At 42.1% G+C, this 19460-nt stretch overlaps 1 protein-coding gene across 3 annotated transcripts; it reads left to right on the plus strand.

The window, feature by feature from the left end:
• Nucleotides 1-7283: 7283 nt before the first annotated feature.
• Nucleotides 7284-18931, plus strand: SPATA2 (spermatogenesis associated 2). 3 transcript variants are annotated; one of them, XM_075011517.1, is made up of 3 exons: nucleotides 7284-7353; nucleotides 12593-13020; nucleotides 14094-18931. In XM_075011517.1, exons 2-3 carry the CDS (start codon nucleotides 12703-12705, stop codon nucleotides 15345-15347), a joined length of 1572 nt encoding a protein of 523 aa, XP_074867618.1. In that variant the 5' UTR covers nucleotides 7284-7353; nucleotides 12593-12702; the 3' UTR covers nucleotides 15348-18931. The 3 variants fall into 3 exon arrangements, with proteins under 3 accessions (XP_074867618.1, XP_074867619.1, XP_074867621.1); XM_075011518.1 differs by having other exon boundaries at nucleotides 7337-7386; XM_075011520.1 differs by lacking the exon at nucleotides 7284-7353 and adding an exon at nucleotides 7366-7439.
• The last annotated feature ends 529 nt before the right edge of the window (nucleotides 18932-19460 follow it).

A 19460-nucleotide genomic window follows, 5' to 3' on the forward strand; every position in this document is an offset into this window, starting at 1 on the left:
TGTGCGCTGTTCTTAAAATAGCGATTACAAAAAATATGGTTTGATGTTACTTATTAAGGACTGTCTTGTATTCACATGCTCCTGAATTATTGAGTGATTTACCAAATTGGGGAAAATGGCTTTTCTTGCTGTTTTGGTTGCTGCCCTCTATAATAGGCAAGAGTGGCCAGGGTCAGAGCTGGACAGGAGGGGAACCCAATAAAGGAACACCTGGTTATGGAAGGAATATTTGGGCAGTGAGGTATATGCACATGGGCACAAGCATGCAAGGGTGTGCCCCAGACCTCAGCCAGGCACTGAAGAAAAGAGATGCAATATGGCAGAGGCAAAATTTCTTCTCTCCACCCCCTATGGGTATGTGGAGTGACATGGGTCTTCGGCTGCACTGTTCACTGTACATGTGACTGCATTGCAATAATGCTATGTGTGTACAGATCATGCAGTGCTTATTATTAGGGCTCTGCCAAAGTCAAAGTCCATTTTGTCCTAGTTTTTAAAAAATGCATTTTTATTTCAGCTATTTAAATATGAAATTTCACTGCATGGGGTGATTGTAGGGTCTTGTCTCATAAAGGAGTTGTGTGGAGATCATAAAGTTATTGTATGGGGGTTGTGGCGCTGCTGTGTTTACTTTTGCACTGCTTTGGGCAGAGGTGAGTTGGTGGGGAGTGGCAGCTGCTGGCCAGGAGCCCAGCTCTGAAAAGGCAATGCTGCCAGAAGCAGCAGCACAGAAGAAAGGATGTCACAGAATGGTATTGCCGCCCTTGCTTCTGCAATTCTGCCTGCAGAGCTGGGGCCTCAGTCAGCAGCTGCCATTCTTCAGCTGCCAAACTCCGAAGGCAGCACTGCCAGGGCTGCATGGTATCATACTGTCACCCTTACCTCTGTGTTACTGCTGGCAGGGTACTGCTCTCAATTCTAGGTGCCTGGCTAACAGTCACTGCTCTCTGTCTACCCAGTTCTGAAGTCAGCACAGAAGTAAGGGTGGCAATACTGCAACCATCCTAAAATAACCCTACAGTCCCCCACTTAGTCTGTCCTAAGTAGCTCGACCCCCCCACAACACTCCCTCTCCCTGCTGCAAGAAAGTTTGCACTTAAGTGTTTGTTGCCCTCACATTGTTCATTCAGATTGTGGGATCTGCCCCTTTCCCTATCCTGCGTCTGTCTGATTTATTTCAATGATAAGTTCCACAGGATAGGGACCATTCATTACTCTGTGTTTGCACAGTGTCTTGCACAATGGGGCCCCATTCTTGGTTGAGCTTTAAACATTGTAATATACATTGTTAATAATGATAACTAATAATTAGGACTGAGGTTCTATATAAATGTAAGATTATTATAATTAGCATGAGAACACATCTGTACTGAAACAGCCTAGACTAGAAATGTGTGATATGTAGAAGATGGACACTGGAGATGGATAGAGACCAGGGTTGCACCTATAGTCTAAGGAGACAGTGGAGGGGAAAGGTGCTGAAGAATTAAAGGGCTTTGGTTGAGATACTTCAGATTCTGAATAGTTTATCAAAAGGAATCCAGCCCCAACTCTTCATGCTAACATCCCATAATACAGGGAAGTCAACAGGTGACAATACACTGGGGAGATAAATTTACAATAATGCTTTCTCCCCCAGATCAACTAATCAGGCTGGAGAGTCTACTGCAGCAGGAGATCAGAGACTGAAACAGATTTTTGACTTTAAAGCTGAAAAATAAAATAAAATAAAATATGGCCAGAAATATTTGTAGTGATACTAAAATAGGAATGTCAAATATCATGCTTTATAGTTTAAATTCTTCACCACAGGGCACATCCTGTCATGTGATATACAATATTGAAAAACTGACAAGCTGTGTTATTGGTCAGTTCCATCTTCCCCTGAACTGGCAGTTACTGGCTATTATTTTTTGGTCACCTTATGATTTATGATTTCATCCTGTAAATCCTTGTTCACTGTGCAACAGGGAACATAATACTGCTGCACTGCAGTTAAATGTGAGCGACAGCTAGAACTGGGTGCAAGTACAATACTAAGCTCTGGAGGCCATATTGAAAGCCCAGTGAAGTTAATGAAAAGACTCCATTGATTGGAATGGGCTTTGAATCGGGCCCAAAGTGTAGCCCTGTGGAATGAGCAAGAAATAAGCAACAAAGCCTTTGTATGTCTACTCCATTGCCACTGTGCAAGATACAAAAGCAGCAATGCTAGGGAAAGAATGAGCACATCTGAAGAGTGATGACCTTAAAAAAACTCTTGATCACCCCAATGAAATATTTAGTAAGACAATCTTTGAGCCTTAATTTTGCTGTTAATTGGGAGTTACTTGTCAGCCATGCAGAAACACTGCCATTAATACAGACTGGGTTCCTCTGTCCTCCTGCTCATCACACTTCCATATGCAACATTACAGCTGTGAGACACAGGATCAAATTCTTAGAGGCAGATGGTGAGATCTGGTACAGTGAATCTTTTGTGCTAAAGAGAACTTTTCAGAGGAGCAAAGTTCTGGAACAGTCTTCAAAGGGAGCAGGGGAGCGAAAAACCTCACTGGCTTCAAGACCGAACTTACTATTTATGGAGGTGATGGTACAATGAGACTGCTGATCTGCAACTGCAGCAAATATCTCAATGGCAGTGATGGGACATGAGGTGTGAGTTACTACAGATAATTCTTTCCTGGATGCCTGTCTGGTGGGTCTTGCCCACAGGCTAAGGATCTAACTGATGGCCATATTTGGAGTCAGTAAGGAAGTTCGCAAGTTCCCACAGTTCAGACTGTCAAAGACCCTGTTTTGTTTTGCTTCGCTTTCCTCTGCAGCATAGGTCATTGGCAAGTTTAAATTAATGTACTCTAAATGGTGGGTTCTTATTAACTTGAATACATAAATCATGATTTGAGGATGTCAGTAACTCAGTCAGAGGTTGGGGTCATTACAGGAGTGGATGGGTAAGGTTCTGAGGCCTGCAACACACTGGAGGTCAAATTAAATGATCCTTTAAAGAGGGAGGCGTGTCGGTTGGATATTAGGACAAACTACTTCACCAGGAGGGTGGCGAAGCACTGAAATGCGTTGCCTAGAGAGGTGGTGGATTCTCCATCCCTAGCGGTTTTAAAGTCCTGGCTTGACAAGGTCCTGGCTGGCATGACTTAGTGGGGGTTGACCCTGCCTGAAGCAGGGGGCTGGACTAGATGACCTCCTGAGGTCCCATCCAGCCCTATGATTCTGTGATGGTTCCTTCTCACCTTAAAGGCTATGAGTGACTGAATAGAATTTTTTTTTTTAATAAGCATCCCTTCTTCTCAAGGGTGGGGCAATTTATGTATGGAGCATTCTGCAGCTATTGTCAAAGCCCACTGTCCAACGCTGCAAGTAAAACTTCAAGTGCTTCAGAATTAACATTTGGTTGGGAGGAAGTTATAGAGAGGGGAGTGGTGTGAAATGGAAATCAGGCAGACAGAAGGAAAAATATAGGAGGAAAACGTACTGTATATGTGGTGCCAAATGTTTCCATCATGTGCCAAGTGCCTTGTCACTTAACTAGCAGAATTAGAAAATCAAAGCCATGGATACATTGCCAATGACAGAAGGTCTCTGTTCTTTTCTCAGAACTGTGCTCACAACATGCATATTAACCGCACATGTATATCCATGGGCAGATTAAATCCTGAGTTTCAATTTCTGAACCAGCTGCAAAATAAGGATTCATAAAGGCTTTAATCAGTCAAATTTGGACCCTTTTCATCGGGCACCTGACACTGTGTCTTATAGTTTAGACTTTGCTCACACCTTGCTGCTGCTGCAAGTGATACAGGCCTCCTGAAAATGAATTCACCAAGTGATCTCTCAGATGGAGTCGCCTGCCATATGTGGAACACATACATGGAAAATGCAGAAAACAAACAGTCCTGCAGTACCTTAAAGACTAACAATTTATTGATTAGGTAATGGCACAGTACATGGCACTGGACAATCTCTGCATCAAAGGATGAATGGACATAAATACGACATCAGTAATTGGAATAGACATAAACCTGTAGGGGAACACTTTAACCTCCCAGGACATTCAATAATGGAGCTTAAAGTTGCCATCCTCTTACAAAAGGATTTTTCCACAAGATTACAAAGGGAGACGTCTGAATTGGAATTCATTTGCAAGTTTGACACATTTAACCTGGGGCTTAGCAGAGAGCTCAATTATCTTATGCATTACAAGGACAATTTCCCCACCTTTGATATTCACAGGATTGGCACCCACCCAATTAATTTACTTCTTCCACAGGTCATATAAATGACAGGTGACTTCCCCCTCCCCAGTCTTTTTCCCCTTCTTCTACTTCTTCTTCTCCTCTTATTTCCTCTCTCCTCTCCCTGGCCCTGCTATATAGGCCCTGGATATTTTTGCTGTATATCTGGTGAAGTGGGTTTTACCCATGAAACCTCATTACCTAATAAATAAAATTATTAGTCTTTAAGGCACTACAGGACTTCTTGTTTTTTGTGAAGATAGAGAACAACACAGTGAAGCCAAATATTTCCATTTGAAGATGCAGAGAAAGAACAACTATGCTTCTGACAAATATTCATTTGGTCTTGCCACACACTCAGCTTCTTTTCAGGGTTAAACACGCACAGTAGCACTCACCAGCAGCAGCCTTATAACCTAAACATTGTTGTCAGAACAACAAGCATATTATGGTTCATATATCAAAAAAGTGAACAGACTTGGGGTTAAAAATGAGCTCCCTTCAAGCAGAATGTAAAGGAAATGAAATAGCTTCATTTCAGACTGATTTTAAGTGAAACAAGAGATTAATGTTCCTGTTACTAAAAACTAACAAATATTTTAAAAAATAGCTAAAGCAACAGAGTGTAAGTAATTGTAGTCAGCAGGCAGAATCTGTCTGGTTTTTTACATTAGCCTCAAGGCGGTAGGTTGTTCACATTTTATTCATTACATGATTTCTTGCATATTGTTTTGGATGTCTTCTAGTAACAAAATGGAATGCTATTTTCCTCTTCGTTTACCATCATGACTGTTCTGGCTATGGAAGAAATATTGACCTTTTAAGAAAAACATAATGCTGCTGTTATTCTGTGGTTTTCAGACCAAGCAAATATTAGAGCAATTTATGAAACAATTGTTGCATGATTTATCAGTTGATTTCATTGTTGCAAATGAGTAGCCACCTCTTGCATTATTTTAAAAGATTTTTTTTGCTGGGATTATGATTAAACAAATTTCTCCTTTCATAGAAAGCGAGGAAATTGTGCTGCTGGAAGTAGTCTTAAAATCTTTCAGAAGAGAGGTAAGACCAAATTTGTGACTCTTTGGTGCCTTTCAAAATCTCACCTCATCCTGAGTGTAAGCAGTGACCCTGTCAAAGCTTGCCTTCCTTCCATTGCACTGAAGCATGCTGTTGCCATTGTCCATGTGATTGTTTAGGAGAGCGGCTGTTGGGTTGTCGTGGCTATGTTGCCAACTCTTGCAGTTTTATCACGTCTTAAAATATTTAACATTTTTCGCTAAAGCCTCAACTGCTGTATTCTTGTAATTACATGAAAAATCTCAGTTTTCATTTAGAAGTATATTTCTTGCTCATGATTTTAGAAAAAGATGGGAAACATGAACCTAAACGTTCAAAAACAAAAACAAAAACAAAAAAAAATTGATCCACCCTTTGCAAGTCTTATGCTTTAGGGTCCTGAACCATGCTCTTTGAATATATAGCATTGGTAATACATCAGCAATTTTGGAATCATTAGCAGTGGACTGAACAAACCTCATCCTCTTTTCTTGGATCTCTGTGCAACATAGATCATACAGCAACCACTAAAGCAGGTCAAAACTTTTAGGCCATGTCTACATGAGAAGCCTCTGTCAACAGAAGTCAATGTCAGAAGGGATTTCCTGGCAAAACTTCTGTTGACAGATCACATCTACACATAAATGCAGATGGAAAGAGCAATCCACTGCATTGACAGAGAGCAGCCAGACTGCCCAGCCCTCTCGACAAAATGGCTGACTGGAACCTCTGCAAACAGAGCTGCCCAGTGTACTGGAAGCCATGTTTGTTGACAAAAGGGCCCCAGAGTGTCTACATGGCTGTTTAGTTGACAGAACACTGTTGAGAGAGGCATTAGACCTGAATGAGTAGTGGTATAATGCTGCCACTGGATTTGCTGGGTTTTGTTAACAAACGGTCTACAAAGAGCATTTGCCATGTACACATTCTGTTTTTTTCTGACAAAAGCAGAGTTTTGCCAGGAAAAACAGCTCATATAGACATGGCCTAAAAGTATTCTGAGAATTTTTTCACTCTGATCATTTTTCTGACAGTTAAATCATCCAGAGGTGGCTGGGCCTGGGTTGGAAACAGCTTTACTTCTCAAGTGGATTCTGTAGGGTGGCAGCTTTGTCCTTTTCTCAGGCATTGTTGCAGTGAACGTGCCAGCCCCATACTCCAGCCATGAGCTCCCCACCAGGCCAGCAGTTTGGGCTGCCAGTCCTGGGGAGGCGGGGGAGAACTCCGGCTGTAAATGCTGCTACCCCCTCTCAATTGGTGGAAGCACACCATTGGTAGGAGCACGGTGTGATGTGAAATACCACTTTAAGTACTGCTGTGGCTGTAAGTTGATGTAAAGGTGACAGTTTTTCAGTGCAGATAAGCCCTTAGCTAGTGCCAAAAAGTAGGGTTCCTCATCCAAGTAGGGTCAAGGTGAGCTGGGACTCTAGTTCAAGTTGGGCTGGCAACAGCCAGGCACATCCCAGGATAATTGGTTCCCAGCTGCCAGAACTGCCCTGCTCTATTTGGTCCAGCAGGCCACCTCGACCCCAGGACCTGGAACAGGAGCAGCCAGGAGTTACCTAGGAGGCCTATAAGATGAACACTTAGCCTAACAGACTGGGACAGAAAAATAGTCGGGAAGGTACGTAGCACTTTAAATCTCTCTGTATGACATCACAGGTGAGGTTACCGCCCACAAGAGGCGCATGCGCAATTAGACCACGCAAGCCTATTGCGTCATTTTGCCCTTAAACTGGTTTATTGTGGGGTAGTATCTGCTGCTGCTTCGCTTCGTCGGGAGCGAGGAGCATACGGCCACCTTGTTGGGGAGGACGGGTTAGCGACATGGGCGAAAGGTTCTCTTTGCGAGCTAAAGCGACTGTTGTTTTCCGACGGCATTGCGCATGCTCCACAGCTCTTCCGGGTTCTTTCGCTTTTCCGCTTGCTCCCACAGGGGATCACTTCCGGTTGCCTCAGGGAGGCGGGGGGGTCTGTTTCCGGGTCACGGGCGGCTGACTGCAGGAGTGCCCCGGCGACGGCTGGTCACGGGACGCGAGAGGTAGCGGGATCCGTTTTCCTCTTGTTGCGAGCTGTGAGTGGGGCGGCCCCATCTTGGTAGAGTCCCGAGTGGGGCAGCGCCCTAGGGTGGGTCTCACAGCACCTCCCCGCGCGGTCCCTCCGGTGGCTCCCGCTCGTAATGCGGCGGGTTCTTGGGAGGTGGGGGTTTTCTTGCGCCTGCCGCTGCGGGGCCCCCGGGATTTGCACAGAGCCCCGCCAAGCGGCTGTGTGGCAGGGCCGGAGAGATGTGCTCCCCGTGGCCTGCCCCGGCTCCTAGTGGTGTAACCGGAGTCTTCCTCTCCGGGGGTGGCGGGGAGATGCCTCTGAGGGCGTAAATCTTTGTCCGGGGAATTCTGCTGGAGAACTGGAGGTCAGATTAGGTGACCCCGAGTGGTCCGTCTGGGCTTGGACTCGGGAAAAAAAATCGAGTGCCATCGTGCAGTCTGTGCAGAGCAGTTTTGTCCATTGTCTGTCTCATCCGCAGCAGATTTTGCAGAGGATCCTAAGGGTATCTCTGACTGTGGAAATAAACACCCTCGTCCTACTATGGCAGCATTTTGCAAAGCCGGGTCAAGTCTCAGGTGTTCTCACAACTCTGAAAACTTGGGGTTGGTGAAGTAGTGTCACTATTTGACTTCCAGAGGAGTTGAGGTCATTTGCATTGGTACATTTAGCCCCATAGCCTGTGTCAGTTGAGGTTTGATGCTGTTTTGTTCATGGGGGTTTGTTTTTGTTCTTCTTCAGTATAAATGTGCTCTGAAGTTATTGTGTGGGTGGGAGCTCATGCACGTAACTGAAGGCCAGCACTGATTTCTAATAAAATTTTCTGACTTTTTACTTAGTTTAGGAAAGCTGTGAAGCAGAATTAACATCAAAGTTGTCTGACAACTAGTAGTGCAAGAATATTTCAAGAAAATGATCTCTGGAGAAGTAGAAATGGCAACATGTTAAGTGAGATGAGGAGAGAACTCAGTTTTTCTCAAATGGCATACCATGGAAACAGGATTGAGAAGGATGCCAGATTAGATCAGGCTATTGCAGTAGCTACAGGTTCAGAAATGGATTGAACTAGGTATACCAGGTCACCTTATTTTATAAGTTCAGTTCAGATATATAAACGTTTTCTAAAAGAACTGCTTGCTTGACTGGACCCTATTGTGCGAGTGTCTCAATCTCAGATTGCCACTTGCAGGAGATGCCTGTGTATTTGTGGGAAAATTATTTTGATAGTTTAGCCACATTTCATGCTGAGTTGCACAGTGTAATGTGAAAGCTTTGTTCTTAATGGTCTGTGTCAAGGAATTCCTCTTACAAAGGTCTAATTCAAAGAGCTATTGCGTATTTTGAATGGTACCAATTTGAGTAGTTAATTATGGCAGAAATAGCAGGGGATTTTCTCCTATAGGTCAGGGGATTTTTCTTGTCACATGCTGTAGAAACCATTTTGAAGACAAATCTGCCTGGGTTTTGTTGATTGTTACTGGGACAGAATTATGTGACTTCCCTATAAATTGGCTTTCAGAGCTGTAACATTTCTTTTAGAAAAAGCAGTTGAATTTCAGAGCAATGTTAACTCTGCTTTTTCTAACGTAATCGCAGTTCTGAAGGTGGCACAGTTACGGTCGTATAAGTATGTTTAATATGTCAGCTAGGTTTCTTTAGTTTTGTCATTTGAAGAATCTTTGTAATACTTCTGGGATGACACTTTTTAACTGAAGTTCTGCAGTTCATAAGCAGACTGATGGTTTTAAGCATGATAAATGAATATTCTTTGTGGTTTTCTGTCTTTTCATAAACTTAATCGTAATCTAGGATGCCTTAATATTCAAAAACCCTTTTGTGTTGCTAAATGTTTTCTTGTGTTAAATACCATACTCTTATTTTTAAGTGTTGGTCAAAGCCTTATAGATGGAAATACTGTGATTTGATTATGATTAAGTTTGAAAAAACAGGAAACTACAAAGAGAGGTTATGGCGTGAGTAACAGCATATTGTAAACTCTCTTCATGTTGCTGTGACTGTATTTCATTTCTTTGCTAGAGTAGATGGTTTCCAGGGTTGAAAGAGTAGTTGAATCTCGATAGCTCATTTTTTGTTGTTGTTGTTTTAATGGTGAAACTTTGTGTTGAGGGGGGACAAGTATGTTAGTGGCTTTTTTTTTTTTTTTTTTTTAAATATCCATTAGGAACGGGACTAAAACCACAAATGAGATATTACAACTTCCAGGGTGACCTGCAGGGAAATTCCCCATATTCCTTTAACAAGCTTCTGAGCCAGGAGGAATCACTGCTATTTAACCAGGTCTATTTATGTACTGAATTTCTTATCTAGTACCATAACCATATATGGCAGATTTAAACTGTTGCCAAATAACACCTGTTAGAACCTGCCTGCTGGTTAATGGACTGTTCTGGATAACAAAACAAAACAGCAGTCATTTAGCACTTTGAAAGACTAACAAAATAATTTATTAGGTGATGTGCTTTCGTGGGACAGACCCACTTCAGATCTATAGCACTTCCAGTCCACACTCATTTATAGAACACAGAGGTCCAAAAATAATTGCAATAAAAACTGACAAATGAAATACATGGAACTTGTCTTTATGGACTTCCTGATCTTAATATCCCGTTCATTTAACAAAGCTGCTATATATGAATGTAGAGATGGAGGTTAGGATATCTAATCCAGCTCCATTCTCGTACAGGGTTATTCTCTGTTTTTAGTCTGTTGTACACAGTGGTTTGAAAGTCCATAGCCTGTTAATTGGTTGATTGAGTCAGGTGCCATTCTGCTGCTTTTGTCCAGTTCTGTGGTATACAAAGGAAGAAATAACTTTAGGGAAGGGACAGTAAAACATTCTGTAGAGAAGACTGAAATTCACTTTTGGACCTTGGGCTGAGGTATGAATTTAGGACTTCAAATTTCCTGTACTTCACAGCAGAACTCCTACTCATGTCAAGAGGGAAGTTTGCACAAAGCACACTTGTGCATAACTTCTAGCTTGTTGTTTTTTCACTTCCTTATTGTATTTAGCATTATGTGGTAAAAGAATATTCTGGAATTTGGGATAACTGAAATGTCTGCCCTGTGTTTCTCTTCTGTCATCCTTTTTAACTTTCCCTATTTCAGTTCTTCTTTCCTCTTCATTAACTTCTTCCTGATGCATCTTCTGTCCAGCAACAATTCTCATGTCTGCCCCCTCTCTCTGGCTTCATTCCCATCTACTAAAATGATCAACAACTTAATAATTACCGATGGCATTTACATGGGTTTATGTGGGTTGTGCAGTTTACACTTTGAGTCATTGTTTCAGGCTGATTGCGGATTTAGAAAGACAACACTCCATTGACTTACTCTTGGCTCACATTTGGGAGGTTTTCATAATCACAAGGAATAAAAGCAGTGTTCCCTCATTTTTGCTACCCTTGAGCAGAATAAATATTCTTCTGTGCACCAGTGTGGACATGATGTGCAATGCACCACTGTATTGGTTCACGTACACAAATTGATGGGGTGGGAATGGGGCCATTGGGTTCTGAGTGTGGGAGGATGCTCAGGGTTGGGATACAGGAAGAGGAGGGCCAGGGATGGGGGTGTGGGATCTAGGGTGGGGCTGCGATTGCGGGGCTCGGGGCTGGGACCAAGGGTTGAGGTGCAAGGGCTCTGGATGAGGTTTGGGGTGCAAGAGGGAGCTCTAGATTTGGGGAGAGACTCTGGACTAGGGGTTGGGGTGTGGGAGGGGTACAGGCTCTGGGCTGGGAGTGTGGCCTTTGTGGTGAGACTGCGGATGAGGGCTTTGAAGTGCGAGTGGGTGCTCAGGGCTAGGCGTGAGCAGGAAGTTGGGGCTTGAGCTACATTGTTTGGCTCCTTGCAGGAGATAATGTAAAGGGGCTCCCCTCCGCCAGCCCCAGCAGCTTCAAGATTTGGGGAGAGATCTGTCCCTGCTGCATCCCTGAGCTCCTGCATGGGTCTGAATGGGAAGCCGTGCTTAGCAGGAACTTAGAGTAGAAACGTACTTTATTTAAAATTAGGGGCTGTATTCTATAGAATCTGTATGACATTGTGTCATACAAACACATCTCCACTTTGGCTTCTAAACACTACCAATGTAAAGGCCTTGCCTGTGCTGGAAACATCAAGTCACTGATGTAGCAACACAGATATCAGTGCACTTGTAAAAACCATAAGTAATGAAGGTTTTGTACTACACCCACATAACAGGTCCAAGTAGAAAGTCAGCTGTTAGAAGTAAGGCTTTGAGCATTTGATGTTTTATCCTGAAACTGGCAGTTACTTTGGCTGTGCCACTTGCTGCCCACTGCCTCCTGTTCAGTTAGATGTGCACTCTTCCACAATAGCGAGATGAGTGTCGAGCAGCCCCACCTCTTCAGCAAGTTAGGATATACACAGCTGGACAGGCTATCAGTAGAACACAGATTCACAGATAAGTGTGGCTACAAAGACTGAAGTGCTGGGCAGTCCAATCTATGTAACGTTAGAGAGAATCAAAGCACAAGTTCTGTGTTAGTGGAAAGAACCCTTTTCGAGCAGTAACTGAGAGATAGCCATGATAGTCAATATGCTATCAAAACAAAAAAGCAGCCCAAGAGCACTTTAAAGACTAACAGAATAATTTATTAGGTGATGAGCTTTCGTGGGACAGACCCTTTTGGAGCAGTTCATGTTTGTTTTATATATTTTTTCTTGAGGAAAACAGACAGATCTGTAGTCAAAGATTTCATCATTCTCTTTATGCAGTGTAACTCGGTAGGCCCTAGAAATATATAAAAAGGCAACTTAGTTTTCATGGCACCACACCTTTTAGTCTTCAAACCATTCTGTTAGAGACACAAAAGCACCTCTTCTCTCTCTAGGCTCTTGTTCACCTAATTTCTTTGAGGCTAGGACTGTCTTGACTCAGAGAGCCAGATGGAATTTGGAGAAATTGTAGTTGTGGGCCCATTGCTGGTATTTAATCTCAAATGCCTCTACCAGTCTTTAGCTTGGTTTATTTTAGGATGCAGTGAGGGGAGAGAAGTGTATAATGGCTGTGAAGGGCTCTCCACTGGGCACCAAAAGACCAGTACACCTATTACATGGCTATAGAAGCCTGAAGAGTTTGTGGTTGGGATCCTTTCCTGTGTGCACTTTCACAGGGTCCTTTGGGTATGTGGAAATTACAGGCATGCTGGAGTGGTACGGGTGTAATGACTTTTTTTTTTTCCTTTTTATTCCAGAAGAATCATGATTACTAAAAACTTGTAAAAGGTTCAGTAACCTGCCTGTTGCAGAATAACCATGGAAGAGGCAAGGTAGCCACCCAAGAGTGATCCAAAGTCCTATTTCAATGGATACGAAATATAAAGACGATTTGTTTAGGAAGTATGTACAGTTCCATGAATCCAAACTGAATGCTTCAGACAACAAACAGCGCCCTATTAATGATGAATACCTGCAAGTGGCAGCATCAGCTTTACTCTGCCTTCCCAAGATTGATCCCTTTTATAGATTCCGGATGATTAAATTTTATGAAATGGCTGAAAATTCCCTAAGGTCCTTGAAATCTTCAAGTTTACGTTCTCTCCATCGTGCGTTCACTATGCTGGAGATAGTAGGGATTAATCTCTTTCTTTACCCTTGGAAGAAGGAATTCAAAACTATAAAGGTAAGAAATCTCACATATGCTGGTAATACAGTAGAATAATCATTTGTGATTTCATCTAACATTATTAAGTATTTTTTTGGGTTGTTGAAAAGGGACAGTCCTGAAATTCTCTGTCAATAAAATACAAATAATAGAGGAAGAATCAGTGCAAGCTCCCTTCAATACCCACTGGCCTCTGTTGTATCCTGCCCTTGTCTGTGAGGGAACTCCACTAGGGTGAACGGATAGTCGATTTCTAAGTTCACTCAGTGTTAGCTCCTTCTGCCAGAACTGCTATTAATTTAGCATTAACTGCAATGTGCACTGTTTTATGAAGTGGATACTTATTTACCCAGAACTTGACTGGGAACCTCAACTCATTTCATATGGTCAAGCAAACATCTTATAGTTTGCTTGAAGACTGTAGACTTTCATAGAGTACATGCAATCTTAGTCATAGATTGAATTAGGGCTTGTCCATACTTACTGGAAAATTGACATGCTAGCGGTAGATCTTCCAGAGTTGGATGTGGCGCATCTGGTAAAGATGCACCAAAATCAACCTCTCGGGGGTCGGGGGATGCTTACCTTTACGAAGAACAAACAAGGTACATACATTGTACCCAACACTTAATTCAGGGGTGTTCAATACGTTTGCCGCTCGCCACATGTGGCAAATAGGACACTGTGTTGTGGTAAATACAGGGATGGCCAACTCACAGCTCTCTAGCCTCGTGCGGCTCTTGGAGCCTTTAAATTAAGTTCCTCCTGAGAGCCACGCACGGGAAGCGCTGTCTGCCCACGTGCCCTACCGCTCAGTGAGTGAAACACATGGCAGCAGCCCTGGTGAGTTGCTGGCGTTGAGGAACTGGGTGTTTGGGGTACCTGGCTCTGGGGGAGGGCATTTATTTAGAGTGAGGGCGTGGGGAGCTGGGTCTATAAAGTATATAAATATAATGTGGTGAATATGGAAGGATGACTGCCACAAGTGTGGCAATCTTTGAATTCCAATTGGACACCACTGACAATGTCGTAGTATCTAGTTCACCCCGAGCATATAACCTAACTTTCCTGTATTTTTTTTTCCCTCCCAGACCTACACAGGACCTTTTGTTTATTATGTAAAGTCCACACTACCTGAGGAGGCTGTAAGACAGATTCTGAACTACATGGGGTATGTCCAAGAACTGGGAACCATGTATAAGCTCAAAGAGCTGGTTGATGCCATCCAAATTAAAAAGGTTTCATTTGAACTCTTTTTAGCAAAAATAGAGTGTGAACAGCTACTTGAAATTTACTTGCAAGTGAAGGATAAAGGTTATTCAGAGCTTGATGTTGTAAATGAGCGAAAAAATAGCAATGAAGACGTTAGAGGCTGTGCAGAAGCTATGAAACGTCGCACAGAAGGCAAAGAAAATTTGAACACTTCTATGGCACGCATGGTTCTTCAGAAATCTGCTAGTGAAAGAGCCTCTAAAGATTATTTCAAGCCAAAAGTAAGTAAACCTTCTAAATCTGTGGACACCTATGACAGCTGTTGGGAAAACAAGAAACCACCATTGATGACTTCGTTGAGTCTCAGAAAAGAACCAATTTCGATTGATACAGAAGATGAGATTAAAGATGAAATAATACGTCCGTCACCATCTCTGCTCACTATGTCAAGCTCTCCATATGGATGTTCAGATGAGTTTTTGCCAGTTCCATCCCATCTCAATGGCATGTTAAGAACAAATGTTCCCTACAATTCCTATTTTTCCACTCAAGAAGACTTAGATTTATATACTGATCCTGATTCTAGGGGCATGTTAAATTTTAAAAGACAAGAAGCTAGTAAACCTGATGTATGGCTAACAAGAAATGATTCCAATCCCATTTACCACAAACGTACCCATCTAGCCAAAGAGACAACTTCCCTTAAATGCCAGAATTGTGGCATATCTTGTGGCACTTCGGTTTGCCAAAAGTGTGACAATCTGCACATCTATAGGCAGGAATATCCAGCAGTGAAACAGAGCAGTTATTCAATCAAAACCATTCCAAATGAGGGCTTGTCTTCTGGCTCTGCTTTGAGAGAGAAATCTCAGTATGCATTACAAACTCAAAGTCAAGAAAGAGTTGCTCAGCTTAGTTCAAAATCCAAGCCTTCAGGCACCCTGCGCTGTGGCTTCTGTAATCGATCTGGAGCTGCAAACACATGCACATTCTGTTCAAAAGTTTCATGTGATGCTTGCCTCAGTGCTTACTATTACGATCCCTGCTGTAGAAAAAGTGAGCTACACAGATTCCTTCCTAACCATCAGTTAAATTATAAATCAACCCAACTGCCCCACCTTGTTTACAGATAGACTTGAAACTTTTCATTGGGGGGTGGGAAACAAGGGCTAAAAACACATGGAATTTTCTGATTTCACTGGTAATGACTATGATACTGACCTCTTTGTATATAACTGCAAATCAACGGATGCGTCCAGTATTTGGAAATACATTTCAGTGATTAGGTGCCAGTTTGTTTTAACGGCTTCACAAGTGCTGCGTATACATTAGAGTTCTTGCTGCTACCATTTAGGTGACTTTTATCTGATAACTGCTTTCCGTTGAGATGAGGGAGAAGAGCACATTTTCCTTTAAAACTTGGCAGCTGTTGCACATTGACACCACACCTTTGTTATTACATTGCAGTTACTGCCTTATCCAGAAATTCAGAGCAGCATTTTCAGTGTATTGTGTAATCACTGTTTTGTTAGAGTAACTTTAAAGTACTTGCAGGACATATTTGCAAATTATTTGGTTGCCAAAAAAGGACTCATTGATGAAGAGTTTGGCTGCATTTCCTGAGCTTTAACATTTACACACCAGGACATCAACTCTTCATGTTTCTTCTTCTCCCTTCCATCCCCCAAGATGTTTCTCTCAAGCTTATACAATCTGAATTTGAAGCAAATTCTTGCTTTAGTTTCTAGCATTGCCAATACCATCCTACTGGCTTTTACTGTGTGATATTTTTAAAAGGTGAATCTCTATACATGTCACTTGAATTTTGCCTGGAGTGTTGTCCTTCCAGTTGAGTAGGGATTTGATTCATCTTCTGTTGCACATGTATTAAATCCCATTCTTTGTACTGTAAATAGGTGATTTGGAAAGTTTATTTTTAATAAATATATTCAATATGTTGAATTCTAAAAGTGGTAAAATCATTATGAACTGTGAAGCCTCTCTGGGTTATTTGTTCAGATTACTTCCCTTTCTTTTTTCAATTGTATTGTATTTCATGATTTACTACAGTCACTGGCAGACTGATGTTGGCTCAGAGTTCTTCTTTAATGACTGCAAAGTTCTCAGTCCGATGAGACTTCTGCTAAATTAATTGGAGTCTCACCTGAGTAAGGACTGTAGGATTTTGGGCCTAAGGACATATTTTCTTCCCTTATGTTTATGGGAACTGTGTGTGTATAGATCAGTGGTGAGAAAACTTACTGGCTACATGTAGCCCACTGGGGCTCCACCTTCAGCTTGTGGAACCCTGTGGCTGTCATCCACCCCCATGTGCCTCTTGTGCACTGAGGGCTTGTCTGCACTTCCGTGAAGGTCGACCCATTTAGGGTCAATCTTCTGGAGTTTGATTTCACGCATTTGGTAAAGATGCTCAAAGTTGATCTGTCTGAGGTTGGCATTCAACCCATCTACTCCTTACTGTCATGAGGAGTAAGGGAGGTCGATGGGAGAAACGCCCTGTCGACCTTCCTTAGTGAATGCAGTCACAAGTTGATTTCTGATATGTCGATTCTAGTTATGCAGTTGATATAGCTAGAATTGCATATCTGAAATTGACTTTCAGGTCTAGCATAGACCTGGCCTGAGGCACCAGAGCTCCACACCTCCTTGCTCCTCCACTCTCTTTAGCACTGTTTACAGCTGTTCCAGCTATGGGAGGGTAGGGGAGGAGCAGAGATGGAGTGCAAATCAGGCTATTTGTGTGCTCTTAAAATGCTGGGAGAGAGGAAGACAAGCAGATAAGTCCAGGGCTCTGGTGCCCTGGTGTGTGAGAGGCATAGGGGAGAGAGGAGCCATGGGGATGCAGGCAGAACCCCAGTGGGCTGCTGCACAGATGATGCAACTGCATCTAAATCCACTACAAAGTCTATAGCATTGTAGTTCACGGTGTAAGACAGTGATCTGATTAAAATTCAGAGTTTTTATGACTCCCATTGGAGTAAATGTATCAGTGGTAGATGTGAATCAGGCAGTAGAATTCAATTATTTATTTGTTGACTATTGTGCCTAGGAGCCATAGTTCTAGATCAGGATTCCTTTGTGCTGCATGCTGTATGGTTGGGGGCTCACAGGCCATGTAACAAATTTAAACTCCATCTTCTGTGGACAGACTTTAGTCTTATGGGGAAAGGAAATCTGCAAGAGCCCCTTTTTATTTTTTCTTTTACGCTCATAAGTGAACTAAGAGAAAATATTAGAACTTAATCTAAATATTGGAGTCAAACATTTAAAGAAATTCTCAAATGTAAATTAATCCACTTCGAAATGTTTTTGAACTGATTGAGTCTAGGTTTTCTTAATTTCCCTTGACTCTTTGTGAAAAAGCATGCATGAATGACTGCTCCTCAATTTTTTCTTATTGTTTTTGGTGATGGGGAACTAAACAGATTAATATTGTAAAGTTACTAAAATATTTTAGCCATGGGTATATTGGATGTTAAAGGGAAAAGGTGAAATCTGATTTTATAGAAGGCTGAGAAAGCAGGCTACTCTATGGCTTGTGTTAAAATAAATAACGTGGTTAGGTATCAGAAGACAAATCAAGTAACTAGGACCGAGAAGTGTTTTAAATCAGTCATGCCTTGCTGATTCTGAAGGCTGTAGCCGGGGTTCTCAAACTTTTTGTTGGCATGGTCCCATTTTAATGAATTATTTCTTGCCAGGACTCCAGATAGCATGGAGGATGCCATTTTGTAAACCGGCATGACATCCTCTGTGCATTGTGACCATGCCCACCCTGTGCACGTGAGGCCATGCTGCACAGAGCAAAATGGAGTCTTCTGTGACACCATATGCTGATGGTGCATTGTAACCCACAGTTTGGAAACCATTGGGCTAGGCTCAGTATTGCTTGTGTGAATGATGTTAAGATTTTCAAACTCTTAATTTTTTTTTTTTAATAAATACATATATATACACATATACAGATATATATATAAATAGAACACATGTAGATACAGAATGTATATAATGCAGAATTTAAAACAATTTTATTACTTAAATACAGTCTGTAAGGGTGACTCATTTTGGTAGTTCCTTTTTTTTCTGTTCATCTTTCTGAAGTGACATGCCTGTTCTGGCTGCTAGACAGTGTACCTTCTAGTTCACTAGTTCAACTTCCATAGTGCTACTTTCACTACAGTAATTAACTAAAACTGTGATGCCACGTAACTTATACAGTGAACATAGCAGGGACTACTCTATTTGCTTTAAAATGGAAAAGTCCTGTGTATATATCTGTCATTGAATACTGTAGTACAAAACTGTGTTGAACTGCAAGTGATACCATGCTCTATTTTTTGTGTATCTTACTGTATGAGGTTGCTGTGATTGAGACAGTAAAATATATGCTAACGTAAAATGCAGGTGTTTTGCATCTGATTTCTGTATAAAACATCTGAATGTATGTTTTGGAGCCTTTTCTGACAGGCCTGAGTCTTTACAGGGGTTGGGAGGGGAAAGATAAGTGGATTTAGATGTTTCACGTACACACTTTGCACAAAAGTTTCTCCTTTGAGCAATGACTCAGCCATATAAGTACCTGTCAGCCATGAGACGCAATTTAATGAAATTCAGAAAATTTCTCATTAAATGAAGACTCTTCACAAAAATTGTTTTTAAACCTAGCTGCATGAGATTGCTTGGTTATAATGTGAGATTATCCTGCTGCTTTCTAAAGCTATCTGTGATGTACGGAGCAGCTATGTATAGTATGAGGTCCTCCTTTAGTTTACTACTGAGGCTTGATCTACACTAGGGATTTCAGTCAATTTCAGATAAGCAGTTCTAGCTATGGCAAATTGTGCAGCTAGAATTGACTTATCTACAGTCGACTTACCTGGCCACCCACACAGAGGGAGGTCGACGGGAGGAACTCTGTCAACCTCCTTTACTCCTCGTGATATCAAGGAATACAGGAGTCAACTGCTGACCTAGACAGTTGAGTTTGCATGTCTCCTACCTGGTGCACAAAATCAAACTCTGGAAGGTCAACCCTGACTGGGTTGATTTTCCCAGTAGTGTAGATATACACTTGAGATTTGACTGATACACTATATACTACTTTTAAAAATTCGTTTGCTGATGTCCATACATATGAGGGATGTCAAAGCCTGTTAACTAGTTAAATGGTAGGTTTAAATCTGTTTGACTGGTTTACTGATTACGTGGCGGGGAGAGGCGGGAGG

The sequence above is a fragment of the Carettochelys insculpta genome, chromosome 17 (assembly GCF_033958435.1).
Source record: "Carettochelys insculpta isolate YL-2023 chromosome 17, ASM3395843v1, whole genome shotgun sequence".
In the NCBI taxonomy this organism is placed as follows: domain Eukaryota; kingdom Metazoa; phylum Chordata; order Testudines; family Carettochelyidae; genus Carettochelys; species Carettochelys insculpta.